This window comes from Melospiza melodia, chromosome 3, assembly GCF_035770615.1.
Source record: "Melospiza melodia melodia isolate bMelMel2 chromosome 3, bMelMel2.pri, whole genome shotgun sequence".
NCBI lineage: Eukaryota > Metazoa > Chordata > Aves > Passeriformes > Passerellidae > Melospiza > Melospiza melodia.
The window spans coordinates 138,836,689-138,857,157 of NC_086196.1; the positions used below are offsets into that span (position 1 = coordinate 138,836,689).

Below are 20,469 nucleotides of genomic sequence, written 5' to 3' on the forward strand. Positions count from 1 at the left end.
GCACCCTGGAAATGTCATCCCGTTGTCCCCCCATATCGATGTCACCCCATTGTCCCCATATTGGTGTCAACCCATATCAATGTCACCCCATTGTCCCCCCATACTGGTGTCACCCCACTGACCCCCCATCGATGACACCCCATTGCCCCCACCCTGGAAATGTCACCCCACTGTCCCCCCCCATACTGATGTCACCTCATTGTCCTCCCATTGTCCCCCCATATCGATGTCACCCTATTGCCCCCCCCCCCCATATCGATGTCACCCCACTGTCCCCCACCCTGGAAATGTCACCCCATTGTCCCGTCCCCCCCCCATATCGATGTCACCCCATTGTCCCCCATATGGATGTCACCTCATTGTCACCCCCAAATTCAGGGGACACCCCAATGTCCCCGCGATGTGACAAGCAGGGACCGGGGACACCTCGCCCCCCTTGCGACGCCCCGAACCCCTCCGTGTCCCTTTGTCACTTTGTCCCCCCCCATCTCCGCCCCGCTCCGCATCCCCCCTTCCAATCCACCCCCAAAATCCGCATTTTTCACCCCAAAACCCCCTTTTTTTAAAAAAAACCAAAAATCCCAGTTTTTGCACCCATCCCTTTTTTCCCCGTTTTTTCCCTTTTCCCTGCTCCAACCCCAAAATAGCTGCGGGCTGTGACGTCACCGGGCGGGGCCCTCAGTCGCACGGGGCTCTCGACCAATCAGAGGGCCGGGCGATGATGTCATGGGGGGCGCTGGGGACCCCCCGCCCGGGATCTTCCAAAGCCGCGTTAAAGGAGCCGGGAGAGCGCCGGGAGCAGCGCGACCACCGCCGTGGGGTGAGTCCGGCAGCCCCCCGTGGAATTTTTGGGAATTTTTGGGGAATTTTGGCCGGTTCCGTTCACGCCAGGAGGGTTTGGATGGATTTGGGGGTGTAGGGGGGGGTTCAAGTATTTCAGATTTTGAGGGGGGCGTAAAGGATGTGGGGAGAGAATCGGCGCGACCACCGCCGTGGGGTGAGTCCGCTGGAATTTTTTGGGGGCATTTTTGGGATTTTTTTTTTGAATTTTACCCGGTTCCGTTCAGGGCAGGAGGGTTTGGATGGATTTGGGGTGGGGGGCGTTGATGTATGGAAATTATTTTTGGGGAAAAAAAGGGTTTAGGGAGAGGAGCCCCGCGACCACCGCCGTGGGGTGAGTCCGGCAGCCGCCGCTGGATTTTTTTGGGAATTTTTTGGGGCATTTTTGGGGAATTTTTTGAGAATTTCAGCTGGTTCCATTCATGGCAGAAGGGTTTGGGTGAATTTGGGGTGGAGGGCGTTGATGTATGGCAATTTTTTTGGGGGAAAAAAAGGATGTGGGGAGAGGAGCCCCGCGACCACCGCCGTGGGGTGAGTCCGGCAGCTGGAATTTTATGGGAATTTTTTGGGGCATTTTTGGGGCATTTTTTTGGGAATTTTTGCCGGTTCTGTTCAGGGCAGGAGGGTTAGGATGGATTTGGGGTGGAGGGCGTTGATGTATGGCAATTTTTGGGGCGGGGGGCGTAGAGGATGTGGGGAGAGGAGCCCCGCGACCACCGCCGTGGGGTGAGTCCGGCAGCTGGAATTTTATGGGAATTTTTTGGGGCATTTTGGGGGTTTTTGCCCTTTCCGTTCACGCCAGGAGGGTTTGGATGGATTTGGGGGTGTGTGTGTGGGGGGGTTTCAAGTATTTCAGATTTTGGGGGGGAGTAAAAGGATGTGGGGAGAGGAGCAGCGCGACCACCCCCGTGGGGTGAGTCCGGCAGACCCCGATGGAATTTTTGGGAAATTTTTGTGAATTTTCTGGGGAATTTTTCAGGCATGTTTTGTTGAATTTTGAGGATTTTTGGGCATTTTTTGAGAATTTTAGGGGGCATTTTTTGGGATTATTTTGTGAATTTTTGGGGGATTTTTTGGGGGGGAATTTTAGCCGGTTCCATTCAGGGCAGGAGGGTTCGAATGGATTTGGGGGTGTGGGGGCAGTTAAAGTGTGGCAGATTTTTTTTGGGGCGGGGAGCGTTTTCCAGCAGTCTGGAATTCCTCATCCCGTTCCTTTTTGAGATTTCCTCCACCACCCCCCGCCTCATCCTCATCCTCATCCTCATCCTCATCCTCATCCTCATCCTCATCCTCATCCTCATCCTCATCCTCATCCTCGGCTGCCGCCCCCCAGTTTGGGTTTGGGGGGGATCAGTGTCCGCACCCCAGAATTCCCGAGGGATTCTGCACCCCTAGAATTCCCAGAATTCCCAGAATTTTCCGGGGACCCGCAGAATCCCCCCATCCCCAAAATCCTTTAGGGGACCTCCCTGCTTTCCCGGGATCCTCGGGGACCCCCATTCCAGCATCCCCCAAAATCCCGGGGTTCTGCACCCTCAAAATCCTTGCGGAACTAAAACCCCCAAAAATCCTGGGATTCTGCACCTTCAAAATCCTCGGGGGACTGGAATTCCCCAAAATCCCAGGACTTCCCCCCCCCCCCCCCGCCCAGTATTCTCGAGGGACCAAACCCCCCCAAAATCCCGGGATTCTGCAACCTCAAAATCCTTGGGGGGCCAAAATCGCCCCAAAATCCCAGGATTTTGTGCCCTAAAAATTCTCGGGGGACCAAAAACCCCCAAAATCCCGGGATTCTGCACCATGAAAATCCTCGGGGGACCCGATCCCCCCCAAAATCCCGAGATTCTGCACCCTCAAAATTCTCGGGGGGACCAGAACCCCCCTAAAATCCTGGAATTCTGCACCCTCAAAATCCTCGGGGGACCAGAACCCCCCTAAAATCCTGGAATTCTGCACCCTCAAAATCTTTGGGGGACCCGAATCCCCCCCACACAAAATCCTGGGATTCTGCACCCCCCATCATATTCAAGGGACCAACCCCCCCCCCCCAAAACCCCGGGATTCTGCACCCTCAAAATCCTCGGGGAGACCAGAACCCCCCTAAAATCCTGGGATTCTGCACCCTCAAAATCCTCGGGGGACCAAAACACCCCAAAATCCCAGGATTCTGCACCCTCCAAATCTTTGGGGGACCCGGACCCCCCAAAATCCCGGAATTTTGCACCCCCAGCACCCTCAGGTGACCAAACCCCCCCCAAAATCCTGGAATTTCACACCCCCAGCATCCTCGGAATCCCAAATTCCCGGGGCGGACCCCACTCCCTCCGGATTCCTGGAATCCCCCCATCCTGCCCCGAATTTTTGGGAGCCCCTCACCCTGTTATCCTGGGAGGATCCTCTTCAGCATTGCCAGGATTTAGCACCCCCCACCCCTCGGGGGCTGCGCTGGCCCCACCCAGACCCCTCCCAAAATGTGGAATTCCTGCTGGTGGAAGCAGCCGCTGGAATTTTTATTCCCGGGAAAGGGGAAAAGGGATGGAGGGCGGAGGGAAAAGGAGCTGCCATCCCATTTTCCCCCCTCTGGAGCTTCCCAGTTTTCCACAGGCAGGGAATGGGGAGCCACCCCCCACAAATCCCTTTCCCATTCCTTCATCCATGGGTGGATGATTTTTTCCAGGGAAAAAGATGGGAGAGGGGAGATGGGAGAGGGGAGATGGGAGAGGGGAGAGGGGAGATGGGAGAGGGGAGATGGGAGATGGGAGATGGGAGATGGGAGGGTCCTTCCCGTGGAATTCAGGGTGGGAAAAGGGAAAAGGCAGCCCGCGGAGGGTGGATCCCACGGGATCCCTCGCACTGCCACGTGCGGATGGTTGGGAATGGGATGGCGTGGTTGGGAATGGAATCCCATGGTTGGGAATGGGATGGCGTGGTTGGGAATGGATGGCGTGGTTGGAATGGGATTGCATGGTTGGGAATGGGATTGCATGGTTGGAAATGGGGTTTTGTGGCTGGGAATGGGATTGTGCAGCCAGGAATAGGATGGTGTGGTTCGGAATGGGATCAGGGGGCCAGGAATGGGATTGTATAGTTGGGAATGGGATCCTGTGGCTGGGAATGGGATTTTGTGGCTGGGAATGGAATTGTGTGGCTGGGAATGGGATGGTGTGGTTTGGAATGGGATCCTGTGGCTGAGAATGGGATCTCATTCTCATGGTTGGAATGGGATTGCGTGGTCAGGAATGCGATTTTGTGGCCAGGAATGGGTTTGCGTGGCCAGGAATAGGATGGTGTGGTTTGGAATGGGATCACATGGTTGGGAGTGGGTTTGAGTGGCTGGGAATGGAATTGTGTGGCTGGGAATGGGATCACATGGTTGGGAATGGGATGGCGTGGTTGGGAATGGGATTGAGTGGTTGGGAATGGGATCACATGGTTGGGAATGGGATTGAGTGGTTGGGAATGGGATGCGATGGCCGGGAATGGGATTGTGTGTCTGGGAATGGGATTGAGTGGTCGTGAATAGGATGATGTGGCCAGGAATGGGATCACCTGGCCAGGAATGGGATTTTGTGGTCAGGAATGGGATCACCTGGCCAGGAATGGGATTTTGTGGTCAGGAATGGGATCACCTGGCCGGGAATGGGATTGTGTGGTCAGGAATGGGATCACCTGGCCGGGAATGGTATTTTGTGGTTGAGAATGGGATCACATGTTTGGGAATAGGATCAAGTAGTCAGGAATGGGATGGCGTGGCTGGGAATGGGATGGCGTGGTTTGGAATGGGATCATGTTGTTGGGAATGGGTTTGCCTGTCTGAGAATGGGATTTTGTGGCTGGGAATGGGATCCCATGGTTGGGAATGGGATTGCGTGGTTTGGAATGGGTTTGAGTGGGTGGGAATGGGATTGTGTGGCTGGGAATGGAATCATGTGGCCAGGAATAGGACGGCGTGGTTTGGAATGGGATTGTGTGGTCAGGAACAGGATGGCGTGGTCAGGAATGGGATCATGTGCTCAGGAATGGGATCACCTGGCTGGGAATGGGATTGTGTGGTCAGGAACAAGATGGCGTGGTCAGGAATGGGATTGTGTGGTCAGGAACAGGATGGCGTGGTCAGGAATGGGATCGTGTGCTCAGGAATGGGATCACCTGGCTGGGATGGGATTGTGTGGTTAGGGATGGGACTGTATAGCCAGGAATAGGATGGTGCAGTTGGGAATGGGATCACCTGGTCAGGATGGGATCGCCTGTCTGGGAATAGGATCGTGTGGTCAGGGATGGGATCGAGTGGTTGGGAATGGGATGGCGTGGTTTGGAATGGGATTGCGTGGCCGAGAATGGGATTGTGGCCAGGAAATAGCATGATGTGGTTGGAATGGATCGTGTGGTTGGGAATGGGATTTCATGGTTTGGAATGAGATCACATGGTCGCGAGTGGATTTCATGGTTGGGAATGGGATCAAGTGGTTTGGAATGGGGTCACCTGCCTGGGAATGGATAGCATGGTTGGGAATGGGATTTTGTGGCTGGGAATGGGATCCCATGGTTGGGAATTGGATTGTGTGGTTTGGAATGGGATCGTGTGGTTGGGAATGGGATTGTGTGGTTGGGAATGGGATTGTGTGGCTGGGAATTGGATTGTGTGGCTGGGAATGGGACGGTGCAGTTGGGAATGGGATCATCTGCTCAGGAATGGGATTGCCTGTCTGGGAATGGGATCATTTGCTTGGGAATGGGATTTTGTGGCTGGGAATGAGATCGTGCGGCCAGGAGTAGGATGGAGTGGTTTGGAATGGGATCACGTGATTGGGAATGGGATTGTGTGCCCAGGAATAGGATGGTGTGGTCGGAAATGGGATTGTGCTGCCAGCAGTGGGATCACCTGGTCAGGAATGCGGTTGTGCAGCCAGGAATAGGATGATGTGATCGGGAATGGGATCATCCCATCCACACCGGGATTTTGGGGTGACACCAGCAGATCCCCTACCACACCCCACTCCCACTGGGAACAGGTCAGGGAAGGAATTCCCTCCTCCAAACCCCTGGAAAATCATCTCCATCCTGGCAGGAACGGGGCTGAGCTCCTCCCCTGCCATCCAGCCGTATCCATAGGGATGGATCCCGTGTCCCGGCCCTGGTGGGCGATCCCCACATTCCATCCCGTGGGAATGCCACGTGAGGGCTGGATCCCAGGGAAAAGCTGGATTTGGGGTGGGAATGCCGGAGCCAGGGAATGGCTTCCAGCCGAGTTATCCATGGATAACCAGAATCGAGGAATGCATCCCTGCCCAAGCCCCACCATCCCTTCTTGGAAAACTGGATCCCAGCCAGATATTCCCAGATTTTCTCCCTGTTCCCACCCCCCAGCAGGCTCTGGAAGCTGCGGCCGGGTTATTTTTGGGATTTCTGGTGCAGATCCCAGGGAAAAGCTGGATTTGGGGTGGGAATGCCAGAGCCAGGGAATGGCTTCCAGCCGAGTTATCCATGGATAACTGGAATCCAGGAATCCATCCCCACCCCATTCCCACCAGCCCTGCCTGGAAACTGGATCCAGACAGATATTCCCAGATTTTCTCCCTGTTCCCACCCCCCCCCAGCAGGCTCTGGAAGCTGCGGCCGGGGTTATTTTGGGATTTCTGGTGCAGATCCCAGGGAAAAGCTGGATTTGGGGTGGGAATGCTGGAGCCAGGAATTGGCTTCCATCTGGGTTATCATGGATAACCGGAATCCAGGATTCCAGGAATCCATCCCCACCCCATCCCCACCATCCCTGCCTGGAAAAGTGGATCCCAACCAGATATTCCCAGATTTTCTCCCTGTTCCCACCCCCCAGCAGCCTCTGGAAGCTGCGGCCGGGTTATTTTTTGGGATTTCTGGTGCAGATCCCAGGGAAAAGCTGGATTTTGGGGTGGGAATGCCAGAGCCAGGGAATGGCTTCCAGCCGAGTTATCCATGGATAACCGAATCCAGGAATCCAGGAATCCATCCCCACCCCATCCCCACCATCCCTGCCTGGAAAAGCAGATCCCAACGGATATTCCCAGATTTTCTCCCTGTTCCCACCCCCTCAGCAGCCTCTGGAAGCTGCAGCCTGGGTTATTTTTGGGATTTCCAGCAGGATTTCAGGAGGAGGGCTGGGATTTTATCAGCATGGGTGGGGCGTGAGCAGCCCTGGAATGCTCATTCCAAGATTTAAGGATCCCTGTTTTGCAGGAGGGATTTGGGGATAAAAAAATGGAATAATCCCCAAATCCCACCTCGTTCCGTGCTTTGGAAGGGCGTTTCCACATTTCCACACCCAAAACCCCCAGGAATGGGGAACAGCCTGGATTACCCTGGTTTTCAGCATTCCCAATTCCCATTCCAAGCCCTGGGGATGGGTGGGGGTCCTGGAGATCCTGGGAATGATCCCAGTGGGATGCGGGCGAGGATCCTGGAGCATCGGGAACCGGGAGCTGAGGACTGGGAATATCGTGACACGAGCAGGGGGAATTTGGGAGGGGTCAGGTGTGTCCAGGTGGGTCCATGTGTGGCTCCCGGCACGTGTCCTCACACATGTGGGGTTGGGAATGTGGAGCTGGGAAGGGAGGAGTTGTGCCAGGAATATCCCACGGGATGTGTCCGTCATTGTGGTGTGTGCGCGTCCCATCCATCACTCCGGTGTGTTCCTGTCTCATTATCCCACCCAGTCCCATCCCATCCCATCCCATCCTATCCCCACCCCATCCCAAATCATCCCATCCCATCCCATCCCATCCCATCCCATCCTATCCCATCCCACGATCCCATCCCATCCATCCTGTCATCCCATCACTCCGGTGTGTTCCTGTCCCATTTTCCCATCCCATTCCATCCCATCCCATCCCAAATCATCCATCCCATCCCATTCTCATCCCATTATCCCAGTGCATTCCCATCCCAAATAATCTCATCCCACCCCATTATCACAGTGCATTCCCATCCCATTATCCCATCCCATCCTAATATCCCATCCCCTCTCGTTATCCCATCCCATCCCATCATCCCATCCCCACTCATTCCATCCTAACTCATCCCATCCCATTATCCCATCCCATCCTCATATCCCATCCCCTCTCGTTATCCCATCCCATCATCCCATCCCAACTCATTCCATCCCATTATCCCATCCCACACAATCCCATCACTCCAGTGTGTTCCTGTCCCATTATCCCATCCCATCCCATCCCGTTATCCCATCCCATCCTAAATCATCCCATCCCATTATCCCATGGATCCCATCCTAAATCATCCCATCCCATTATCCCATGCTATCCCGTCAAATCCCAAATCATCCCATCCAAACCATCCCTTTCCATCCCATCCTCATCCCATTATCCCATCCCGTTTCCCATCCCACCCCACCCCATCCTCATCCCATCCAATCCCATAATCCCATCCCGTCATCCCATCCCATCCCCTCCCACCCCTTTATCCCAGTATCCCAATATCCCATCATCCCATCCCACCATCCCATTTCCCAGGTCTCCACCACTGACCCAATCCTTTCCTTCCATCCACAGGCCCAGGATCGCTCTTCCTGCAGAATTCCAAGATTTCCTCGCCATGACTCTGGCTGGTACGACACCCCAAACATCCCCATGGCACCCCAAACCCATCCTGGGCGTCTGGGGCTCGTCCCAACCCTGGAATGCTCCCCAAACCCATCCTGGGGTGTCTGGGGCTAGTCCCGACCCTGAAATTCTCCCCAAACCCATCCCAGGCTCATCCCGACCCTGAATGCTCCCCAAACCCATTCTGGGGTGTCTGGGGCTCGTCCCGACCCTGGAATGCTCCCCAAACCCATCCCAGGCTCATCCCAACCCTGGAATGCTCCCCAAACCCATCCTGGGGTGTCTGGGGCTCATCTCGACCCTGGAATGCTCCCCAAACCCGTCCCGGGGGTGTCCCAGGCTCATCCCGACCCGGGAATGCTCCCCAAATCCATCCCAGGCTCATCCCGACCCTGGAATGCTCCTCCATCCATCCCGGGCTCATCCCGACCCCTGGAATGCTCCCAAACCCATCCCGGGCTCATCCTGACCCCAGAATGCTCCCCAAACCCATCCCGGGTTCATCCTGATCCTGGAATTCTCCCCAAATCCATCTCAGGGTGTCCCAGGCTCATCCCGACCCGGGAATGCTCCCCAAACCCATCCCAGGGTGTCCCGGGCTCATCCCGACCCGGGAATGCTCCCCCAAATCCATCCTGGTGGTGACAAACCGGGATTGACAGCCGGACAATCCCGGGTCATTCCCGAGGTTTCCCTTTGCATGTCTGGATCCTCGGCTGATCCTGCTTGGAATGTTTGGGGCTGGCCACCATCCCAATCCCAATCCCTTCCATGGGATGCGGAAATTCCCAACTCCTCTGATCCCGATCCCAATCCTTTCCCTGGAATGTGGAATTTCTCAATCCCTCTAATCCACATCCCATCCCTTTACTAGAATGTGGAATTTCCTCCATCCCTCTGATCCCAATCCTTTTCCTGGCACATGGAATTCCCCCTTCCCCCTAATCCCAGTCCTATTCCTTCCCTGGGATGTGGAAATTTCCCCCATTCCTCTGATCCGAATCCACCCCTCTCCTGGAATGTGGAATTCCCCCCCATTCCTCTGATCCCAATCCCAGCCCTTCCTTGGCACATGGAATTCCCCCTTCCCCTCTGATCGCAATCCTATCCCTTCCCTGGGATGTGGAAATTCCCCCTTCCCCCTAATCCCAATCCCAAGCCATCCTTGACACACGGAAGCCCCCAACCCCTTTGATCCCAATCCCTGCCCTTCCCTGACCCTTGGAATTCCCTCCATCCTCTTTCCCCCCATCCAAACCTTCCCGTGGCACGTGGAGCTCCCCACATCCCTCTGACCCCAATCCCAAACCTTTCCTGATGTGTGGCAGCCCCCTCATCCCTATGATCCTGATCCCACCCATTCCCTGGCACATGGAGCCCCCCCATCCCAACCATTCTCTGGTCTTTCCATCCCTCTGATCCCACTTGGAATTCCCTCCATCCCATTTTCCCCCCATCCAAACCATTCTCTGGTCTTTCCATCCCTCTGATCCCACTTGGAATTCCCTCCATCCCATTTTCCCCCCATCCCAACCCTTCCCTGGCCCTTCCATCCCTCTGATCCCACTTGGAATTCCCTCCATCCCTTTTTCCCCATCCCAACCCCTTCCCTGGCCCATGGAGCCCCCTCACCCCTCTGATCCCAATCCCATCCCTTCCCTGGCCCTTGGAATTCCCTCCATCCCATTTCCCCCCATCCCAAACCTTTTCCTGGCCCATGGAGCCCCCTCATCCCCCTGATCCCAATCCCAATCCCATCCCTTCCCTGGCCCTTGGAATTCCCTCCATCCCATTTTTCCCCAATCCCAACCCTTCCCTGACCCACAGAACCCCTCTGATCCCGCTTGGAATTCCCTCCATCCCATTTTTCCCCCATCCCAACCCCTGGATCCCCTCTGATCCCAATTCCGCCGTCTCTCCCCAGCCTACAAGGAGAAGATGAAGGAGCTGCCCCTCGTCTCCCTCTTCTGCTCCTGCTTCCTCTCGGATCCCCTCAACAAACCGACCTACGCCTACGAAGGTGGGACCCCCTTTTCCCAATCCCGGGAATTCCGGGATTTCTGGGGGGATTCCACCCCTCCTCAGCATGAGCAGGGTCAGCCTGGAGCACAGCAGCTCAGGAATTTTCTGGGAATTCAGCACAAGGTTGGGTTGGGATCTGGAGGGGCTTGGGCAGACCCAGCCCCCTCAGATCTCCCAAATATTCCCAACCGAATCCCATGGATGGGTTGCGATCCAGCAGGGCATCATTCCTTCATCTCGGAACGTAAAATCCATATTTTTCAATTCTGGGTGATTCATCCCAATCCCTGTCCAGAGGCCATGGAAGAGCCTTGGGGGGCTCCTCCAGGTTATCCAGGGAATGGGATCATGATCCCATTCCTGAGAGAAATGGAGAGACTGGGACATTCCCAACCTTCAGCTCTCCCAAATATTCCCAACCCGATCCCAGTGAGGCTCCAGGATTATCCCTTCATCCCATATCCATATTTTTCAGCTCCAGGTGATTCATCCCAATCCATGTCCAGAACCTTGAGGGTTCCTCCAGGTTATCCAGGGGGATCAACACTGGAAAAGGGATCATGGTCCCATTCCTACTTCCCAAAGCAAGGACACATGGAACAATGGGGATCTTCCCAACCCTCAGATCCTCCAATGGATCCAGAGGAGCTCTGGGAGCTCTTCATTCCCTCATCCCATATCCGTATTTTTTCAGCTCCAGGGGATTCATCCCAATCCATGTCCAGAACCTGGGGTGACTCCTCCAGGTTATCCATGGGGATCCAGACTGGAACAGGGATAATGGTCCCAATCCTGCTTCCCAAAGCAGGGAGAGATGGAGAGACGAGAACATTCCCAACCTTCAGCTCTCCCAAATATTCCCACCTCAGCCCCACCCATGGGAATCCCAGATTTTCTACCCCACCTCCCACATCCCCGAACCCCAGGGATGCATTTGGGCTAAACCTGGATGAAACTCGTGGATACCAGGAATGACAGAATCCCTCTGCGTGTTTCCACGGATGTCAAAATCCGGGAATGGGAATTCCCGTCGCTCATTCCACGCCCCCTTTTCCCCCCCAACCCAGACACGGTGGACCTGACCTGGTGCGTCATCTCGGACATGGAGGTGATTGAGCTCAACAAGCGCACCTCGGGCCAATCCTTCGAGGTCATCCTGAAGCCTCCGTCCTTTGACGGAATTCCCGAATTCAACGCCTCCCTGCCCCGGCGCCGCGACCCTTCCCTGGAGGAGATCCAGAAGAAGCTGGAAGCGGCAGAGGAGAGGAGAAAGGTGGGTGAATTCTCTCCTTGGTTTTCAGATTCCCCATTTTTGGGCTGAGAATTCCCCCCATTTTTGGGTTGAGAAATCCCCCTGTTTTTGGGTTGAGAATTCCCCCATTTTTGGGTTGAGAATTGCCCCCCATTTTTGGGTTGAGAATTCCCCCCCATTTTTGGGTTGAGAATTCCCCCCCATTTTTGGGTTGAGAATTCCCCCCCATATTTGGGTTGAGAATTCCCTCCCATTTTTGGGTTGAGAATTTCCCCCCATATTTGGGTTGAGATTTCCCACCCATTTTGGGTTGAGAATCCCCCCCATTTTTGGGTTGAGAATTCTCCCATTTTTGCGCTGAGAATTCCCTCCCATTTTTGGGTTGAGAATTCCCCCTGTTTTTGGGTTGAGAATTCCCCCCCATTTTTGAGTTGAGAATTCCTCCCCATTTTGGGATTGAGAATTCCCCCCCATTTTTGGGTTGAGAATTCCCCCCCATTTTTGTGTTGGGAATTCCCCCATTTCTGGGTTGAGAATTCCCCCCCATTTTTGGGTTGAGAATTCCCACCCATTTTTGTGTTGAGAATTCCCACCCATTTTTGTGTTGGGAATTCCCCCGTTTTTGTGTTGAGAATTCCCCCATTTTTGGGTTGAGACTTCCCCCCCATTTTTGGGTTGAGAATTCCCCCCCATTTTTGGGTTGAGAATTCCTCCCATTTTTGGGTTGAGAATTCCTCCTGTTTTTGGGCTGAGAATTCCCCCCCATTTTTGAGCTGAGAATTCCCACCCATTTTTGGGTTGAGAATTCCCCCCCATTTTTGGGTTGAGAATTACTCCCATTTTTGGGTTGAGAATTCCTCCACATTTTTGGGTTGGGAAGAGATGGTTTTATCCCGGGAATGTCCCACCCACAGTACCAGGAGGCGGAGCTGCTGAAGCACCTGGCGGAAAAGCGGGAACACGAGCGGGAGGTGATCCAGAAGGCCATCGAGGAGAACAACAACTTCATCAAGATGGCCAAGGAGAAGCTGGCGCAGAAGATGGAGTCCAACAAGGAGAACCGCGAGGCGCACCTGGCGGCCATGCTGGAGCGCCTCCAGGAGAAGGTGGGCACCGGGAAAAGGGCTTGGGATGAGTTGGGATATTCGGGATAATGGCGGCTCTTGGGGGTCCTGCTTCCCTTCCCACCCACTGGGATTGGGTGGTCCTGCCCAGGTGGATCCGTAGGATTGGGAGAGGTTGGAGAGTTGGGATCTGGGTCTTGTCCTGGACAAGCAAAGCCCTTCCTTTTCCCGTGTCCCATCAAGGCGGGAATCCTCAGAATCCCAGGAATCGTAGAATCCCGGGATGGTTGGGTTGGACGGGACCTTTAGAACCTTCCACTGTCCCAGATTTCTCCAAGCCCAGTCCAACCTTTCCTTGGACTATCCCAGGTTGCTCCAACCTTTCCTTGGACTATCCCAGGTTTCTCCAAGCCCCCTCCAACCTTTCCTTGGACTATCCCAGGTTGCTCCTGCCTCTCCTTGGACTATCCCAGATTTCTCCAAGCCCCATCCAACCTTTCTTGGACTATCCCAGGTTGCTCCAAACCCCATCCAACCTTTCCTTGGACTATCCCAGGTTGTTCCAACCTTTCCTTGAACTATCCCAGGTTGCTCCAACCTTTCCTTGGACTATCCCAGGTTGCTCCAAGCCCCATCCAACCTTTCCTTGGACTATCCCAGGTTGCTCCAAGCCCCATCCAACCTTTCCTTGGACACTTCCAGAGATCCAGAGGCAGCCCCAATTTCCAGAATTTCCATAATTTCTCTGGGAATTCCATCCCAGCCCCATCCTCACCACTCCCCGTCACACTTCTCCCACCTCCGGGCTGGCGGATCTTCCCCCGCGTCCCTTCCCGCGGATCCGGCAGCTCCCCAGCTCCGCGCTGGGAGCCATTCCCACCCTTCCAGCCCTGTTCTCTCTCCCGAATCAGGTCTGTTCCCAACCTCCGCACGGAAAATCCCACCCTCACCACCTCCAGCTCCCTCCAAAACATCCGGAGCCCGCCCAGGGCCCTTCTCCGAGCGCCTCCGTTGGGGCAGAGGCGGAGAGCGCCAGATAATGCCGGAAAAATCCCAGCTAATCCCAGCTCCAAGGGGCTTCCCGGGACGGTTGACGTCTCCCTCGTAGCCAGAGGGCGAGGACAAAGTGTCCCCAAGTGCCACCAGCAGCCCTTAAAGTGACCCCAGGGGAGGAGAGGACGCTTGGGAGGAACCTCGTGCCTTCAACCCCTCCGGAGCCGCTGTCCGTGGGGATCCCGGAATCCTGGAACGCGGCTAACGCGTGTTCCCCTCCTCCTCCTCCTCCTCCTCTTCCTCTTCCTCCTCCTTCCTCCTTCCCCTCCTCCTTCCCGATCCCACAGGACAAACACGCGGAAGAAGTGAGGAAAAACAAGGAGCTCAAGGAAGAGGCCTCCAGGTAAAGAGGCTCAGCTGGGACTGACAGCTCCGGGGAGGTGCCGGAGGCTTCCAGGCAGCTCCAAGGTCGGAATGGTGTGGGAATGGTGGACGTTCCTCTGCTTTCTTTGTTCGTGGATGTGACGAGTTGAGGGGGTGAAGCCATCGGAGTCGTCGTCGTCGTCGTTCCGGGGGAGGGTGGGGAGGGGAAAAGGGACGAGGGCGGGAATTTTCGGGATGCCCACCCCCGGCGTGGGTCCCGCCCCGTCAGCCAGGTCCGGAGGGGACACGAGGAGGTGATGCCCCGTGGAGAAATCCCGGGAATTGCGGAGCGGGTGGGGAGGGAATTGTGGGAAATGTGCGTCGTGTGTGACTTTCATTTGGTGCTGGGCAGGCGGGGGCGGGCGGGAATCCCTCCGGAGTCTTCTCCATCCAATCCCACCCCATCCCACCCGTGGGCTGCGGCATCTCTTGGTGTCCCTCCCTCCCTTGTTTTGGGATCTCTTCCTGGATTTTTGCCCGTTTTGGGAAGGGGGAGAAGTTTTTTTGCCCACCACCATTGGAGGTGGTCAGGGAGTGAAATTCCCTTGCTCCAAAGGTTTTTTTCCCAGCTGTTGGAGATGCCCATGGTCCTTCCCAAGGGTGACATTGGAAAGCCCCATGAATTCCCAAAGAAGATTTTTTTTTGTAAGAACATCCCAATAAAACCCAATCCCAGTGGGAATTCTTGGGTGAAATCCCCCCTTTTCCTGGAAGGGACCTTTAGGATCATCCGGTTGGAAAACCATCGGCTCCCGGAGATGGAGCAGCAGGAGGAGCCAGGGCGGGGCTGTGGAGACCACGGTGGAAGGGAGGGAATGAGGGAAAATTTGGGAAAAAGCTTGAGGTGGGATGGAGCCCTGTGGAGAGCAGGGAAAAATATCCATGGGAACCCCTTGGTGACACCAGGGAGGGTGGAAAACCCCCTCAGTGTTCCAGGAGACTTTTTTTGGGAGCTGCCATGGATCCTGGGAGATCTTTGCCTCCAGGAAAGGTGGGGAGAAGGAAAATTGGATTTTCCAGGAGGTGGGGTGGGAATTCCCTGCTTTCCCATTTGCTGGAAGTGTTTCCCAGCGCTGCAGCACCCCCAAAATTCCAACCCGGGTGTGAACGAAGGGTTTGGGTCTCCGCCGTGTCTGGATGAGACATTCCGAGCTCCGACCCAAAATCCTGGGAAAAGGGGGGAAAACGGGATCGGGGACGGATTGTGGCACGAGCTGTCCTTTTTTTTGTACACAACGGATGTAAATAAAAACTGCCTTGGCCTTTCCTTTGGTTTCCATGATCCCTGCGGTGCTTCCCGTGTGGTTTTTTTTGGGGGGATTGGGGCACCCCGGAGTCGGGAAAAGGAGGGAATTAGGGTGGGAGGCTGAGCTGTTTTCCCTCCCCACTCCCCAAAATTTGGGAGTTCCAAACTCATCCCATGAAATTTTCCCATCCCAGACCTGGAGCAGGGAGTCGGATCCCAATTCCATCCGTGTGCTGGGAGAGGAGGAAACCGGGAAAGAGCTGGATGAGGTGGGATCATCCATCCATGGAATATCCATGGAATAGGCAAAAAAATTTCCGTTCCTCAGGGCCGGGAGGAAATCCTGGGAATTCCTGATCCTGCTCCAAGGAGGAAGAAATGGGAAGGTTCCCTCCCATCTTTGTTCCACTGGAAAGTGGGACCAAAATTTCGGAGCAGCATTCCAGAGGGTCCAAAGTGTCCAATCCTCTCTGATCCGGGATAAGGAGATCCCGGATCCTCCCTGATCCTGGGAATCTTTGAGGATGGGTGATTCCCACGGGTGTGGGATCAGACACAAACCCAGGGAAAGGGGTTTGGGCGCCCCTGTGGATGCAGCTGGGATTCCCATGGTGTCCAGGTGGGACAGGAGAAGAGGGCATGGATCCACCCACGTTTCCTGAAAAACCTGGGGTGGTGGGAGGTGTCCCTGCCCATGGAATAGGAGGAGCTTTGAGGTCCCCTCCCAACCAAACCATTCCAGGATTCTGGGATCATCCCATTCCATGGCCTGGGGAATCCTGAGGAATGAGGATTTGGGGAATTATTTTTCTGTCATTGATGCCTTCTCCTATTCCAGGGTGCTCCAACCTTTCCTTGGACACTTCCATAGATCCAAAGATTCTCTGGGAATTCCAGCCCAGCCAGGAATCCCTTCCCAAGATCCCACAATCCCAAGCTCCCCTTTCCCACTGGAAGCCATTCCCTGCCTCCTGCCCCTCCAGCCCTTGCCCAAATCCCAGCTCTCCTTTCCCTCTGGAAAAGGCTCCAAGGATTCCCTGGAACCTTCTGGAATCCAAGACTTGGATAAAAGGGAGGAATTTGCACCTGGGATAAAAGCAGTAATGGAATCATTAATTAATTAATTAAGCTGCTGCTTATTAATTGATTAATTAATCCCTTAGCAGGGTATTGCCTATCCAGAAGGATCACGGAATTTTGGCCGGTGATCCAATGGGAATGTTCAGATCCAAAACACATCCAGGGGAATCTTGGGAATGCCTCACACCCTTGGAAACTTTTCCAAGGAAAACCAAGAGCCAAAAAACTTCAGTTTATTCTCTGGGAATTATTTATTTGTGGGATGATTGGAAGGCAACTTGTCCATGGATTTATCCATAAAAGATGACATTCCAGGGAAAACAGAGTCTGGAATATCGGGAAGAATCCACCAGGAGAGCACCAAGAGGGAAGGGAGTGGTTGGATGGGATAAATCCGACTTTCCCTCCTCAGAAAACATGGAATAGGAAAAAAAGTCAGTTAATTGAAAATTAATTGAATAAAACAAAGCAAAACAAAACAAAACTTAATGAAATGAAATGAAATGAAATGAAATGAAATAAAATAAAATAAAATAAAATAAAATAAAATAAAATAAAATAAAATAAAATAAAATAAAATAAAATAAAATAAAATAAAATAAAATAAAATAAAATAAAATAAAATAAAACAAATATTCATCACCAAATGCAGGGAGGGTGGAGCCAAGTCCCAGCTTCCAAATCCCAATCCTGGGAAAAGGCAAAGCCAGGAAAAAAGGAGGATTTCTGGCTGAAACTATACATGGAAAATTAGCATTAATTATCCAAATTAGATATTCAAATTAGCCAAATCAATTCCAACTATCCAGAGTAAGGCAGTGAAATAAATGTGTTTTAAATCCCGTCTGATCATTCCCAATCCCTTTTTAGGATGGATGGAAAATCCATCCGGAATTCTTTGCCGGAGAAAGGGAGGGAAGGTGAAAATGGAAGAAGAAAAGGAAAAATTTCCCTTTTTTTTTTTTGCTTTGGAATCCTTTCGTTTGGAATATTTTTATTCCCAAGGGTGTGGAACACAATCCTTCCTCGTTTTCCTGTGATTCCATCTCTGGGAATGCACCTTGGATCTCCTGGGTTCCCTCTGAGCTGATTCTGTGCATCCCTGAGGTTGTGGATCTTTGGGATTTTTGGAAACAGGATGCAAATCCTCAGGAATAAAATCTGCTCCATCAAATCCCACACGGAAAATCCCCCAGGAGTGCTTCCATTGCTTCCCTTGGGAAATTCCATCGGGTTGGCAGTCATGGAACTCCATGTGGATCAGCCTGGAGCTGATTCCCAGCACCCGAACAACTGGATTTAGTCTTGGGAATGCCCTTCCTGGGAATCACCTCCACATTCCCGGGAGATCTCCCATGTTGGAGGACCTGGATCAATTCCCGGTTGGATCCCCATTGGATCCATTCCCTTCCCAGGAATCATCTCCACCCAATTCCCAGGAGATTTGGGTCCTGGTTGGATCCACATTCCCAGGAGATCTCCCAGGTTGGAGCACTCAGCTCCATTCCCAACTGGATCCTGATTGGATCCATTCCCTTCCAAGGAATCACCTCCACATTCCCAGGAGATTTGGGTCCTGGTTGGATCCATTCCCTTCCACATTCCCAGGAGATCTCCCACGTTGGAGCACTTGGATCAGTTCCCCGTTGGATCCTGGTTGGATCCATTCCCCTCCCAGGAATAATCTCCACATTCCCAGGAGATCTGGATCCTGGTTGGATCCATTCCTTTCCCAGGAATCATCTCCATATTCCCAGGAGATCTCCCACGTTGGAGGACTCAGATCAATTCCCAGTTGCATCCTGGTTGGATCCATTCCCCTCCCAGGAACCATCTCCACATTCCCAGGAGATTTGGATCCCAGTAGGATCCACTTCCTTCCACATTCCCAGGAGATCTCCCACATTGGAGCACTCAGATCCATTCCCTGTTGGACCCATTCCCTTTGTAGGAATCATCTCCACCAAATTCACAGGAGAGTTGGATCCTGGTTGGATCCATTCCCTTTCCAGGAATCACCTCCACATTCCCAGATTTGGATCCTGCTTGGACCCATTCCCTTCCCAGGAATCATCTCCACCAAATTCCCAGGAGATCTGGATCCCGGTTGGATCTATTCCATTCCACATTCCCAGAGATCTCACACTTTGGAGCAGCCGGATCAATTCCCTTTTGGATCCATTCCATTCCCAAGAATCACCTCCACATTCCCAGGAGATTTGGATCCTGGTTGCATCCATTCCCTTCCCAGGAATCTCCTCCACCACATTCCCAGGAGATCTCCCACATCGGAGGACTTGGATCAATTCCCCCTTGGATCCCCATTGGATCCGTTACCTTCCCAGGAATCATCTCCATATTCCCAGATCTCCCATGTTGGAAGACTCGGATAATTCCCTGTTGGATTCCAGTTGGATCCATTCACTTCGACATTCCCAGGAGATCTCCCATGTTGGAGGACTTGGATCAATTCCCTCTTGGATCCATTCCCTTCCCATGAATCATCTCCACATTCCCAGGAGATCTGTGTCCCTGTTGGATCCATTCCCTTCCCAGGAATACCCTCCACATTCACAGGAGATCTCCCATGTTGGAGGACTTGGATCAATCCCTGTTGGATCCCGTTTGGATCCATTCCCTTCCCAGAAATCACCTCCAGAATCCAAGGAGATTTTGATCCCGGTTGGATCCATCCCCTTCCTAGGAATCACCTCCACATTCCCAGGAGATCTCTCACATTGGAGGACTCAGGTTGATCCCCTGTAGGATCCCAATTGGACCCATTCCCTTCCCAGAAGTCACTTCCACACTCCCAGGAGATCTCCCACGTTGGAGGACTTGGATCCTGGTTAGATCCATTCCCTTTCCCAGGAATCACCTCCACATTCCCAGGAGATTTTGATCCCAGTTGGATCCATTCCCTCCCCAAGAATCAGCTCCACATACATTCCCAGGACACCTCCCACATTGAAGGACTTGGATCAATTCCCCATTGGATCCATTCCCATCCGAGGAATCACCTCCACATCCCCAGGAGATCTCTCACATTGGAGCGCTCAGATCCATTCCCTGTTGGATCCTGGTTGGATCCATTCCCTTTCCCAGGAATCACCTGCGCATTCCCAGGAGATCTCCCATGTTGGAGCACTTGGCTCAATTCCTGGTTAGATCCCAGTTGGATCCATTCCCTTCCCAGAAATCATTTCCACATTGCCAGGAGATTTGAGTCCTGGTTGGATCCATTCCCTTCCACATTCCCAAGAGATCTCCCATGTTGGAAGACTCAGATAATTCCCTGTTGGATCCCTTCTGGATCCATTTTTTTCCCAGGAACCACCTCCACATTCCCAGGAGATCTCCAACAGTGGATGACTCAGATCAATTCCCCATTGGATCCCAACTGGATCTGGAATCACCTCCACATTCCCAGGAGATCTCCCACATTGAAGGACTTGGATCAATTGACAGTTGGATCCCAGGTGGATCCCAGTTGGATTCATTGCCTTCCCAGAAATCACCTCCACATTCCCAGGAGATCTCCAACACTGGATGACAGATCAATTCCCCATTGGATCCCAATTGGATCCAGAATCACCTCCTCATTCCCAGGAGATCTCCCACATTGGAGGACTCGGGTCAATTCCCTGCAGAATCCCAATTGGACCCATTCCCTTCCTAGAAATGGCTTCCACACTCCCAGGAGATCTCCCATGTTGGAGCACTCGGATCAATTCCCCATTGGATCCCAGTTGGATCTGGAATCACTTCCACATTCCCAGGACATCTCCCCCTTTGGACGACTTGGATCGATTTCCTCTTGGATCCCAGTTGGATCCATTCCCTCTTGGATCCCAGTTGGATCCATTCCCTTTCACATTGCCAGAAGATCTCCCACGTTGGAAGACTTGGATTGATTCCCCATTGGTCCTGATTGGATCTGGAATCACCTCCACATTC

General features: G+C 53.4%; 1 protein-coding gene across 4 annotated transcripts; it reads left to right on the forward strand.

Annotated features, from left to right (window-relative positions):
* Nucleotides 1-723: 723 nt before the first annotated feature.
* On the forward strand, nucleotides 724-15,468 carry STMN4 (stathmin 4). 4 transcript variants are annotated; one of them, XM_063153222.1, is made up of 6 exons: nucleotides 724-820; nucleotides 8,382-8,437; nucleotides 10,357-10,452; nucleotides 11,522-11,727; nucleotides 12,621-12,812; nucleotides 13,682-15,468. In XM_063153222.1, the coding sequence occupies exons 2-6, from the start codon at nucleotides 8,425-8,427 to the stop codon at nucleotides 13,808-13,810; spliced, it is 636 nt and encodes a 211-aa protein (XP_063009292.1). In that variant the 5' UTR covers nucleotides 724-820; nucleotides 8,382-8,424; the 3' UTR covers nucleotides 13,811-15,468. The 4 variants fall into 4 exon arrangements, with proteins under 4 accessions (XP_063009292.1, XP_063009293.1, XP_063009290.1 ...); XM_063153223.1 differs by lacking the exon at nucleotides 724-820 and adding an exon at nucleotides 976-997; XM_063153220.1 differs by lacking the exon at nucleotides 724-820 and adding an exon at nucleotides 1,525-1,566.
* The last annotated feature ends 5,001 nt before the right edge of the window (nucleotides 15,469-20,469 follow it).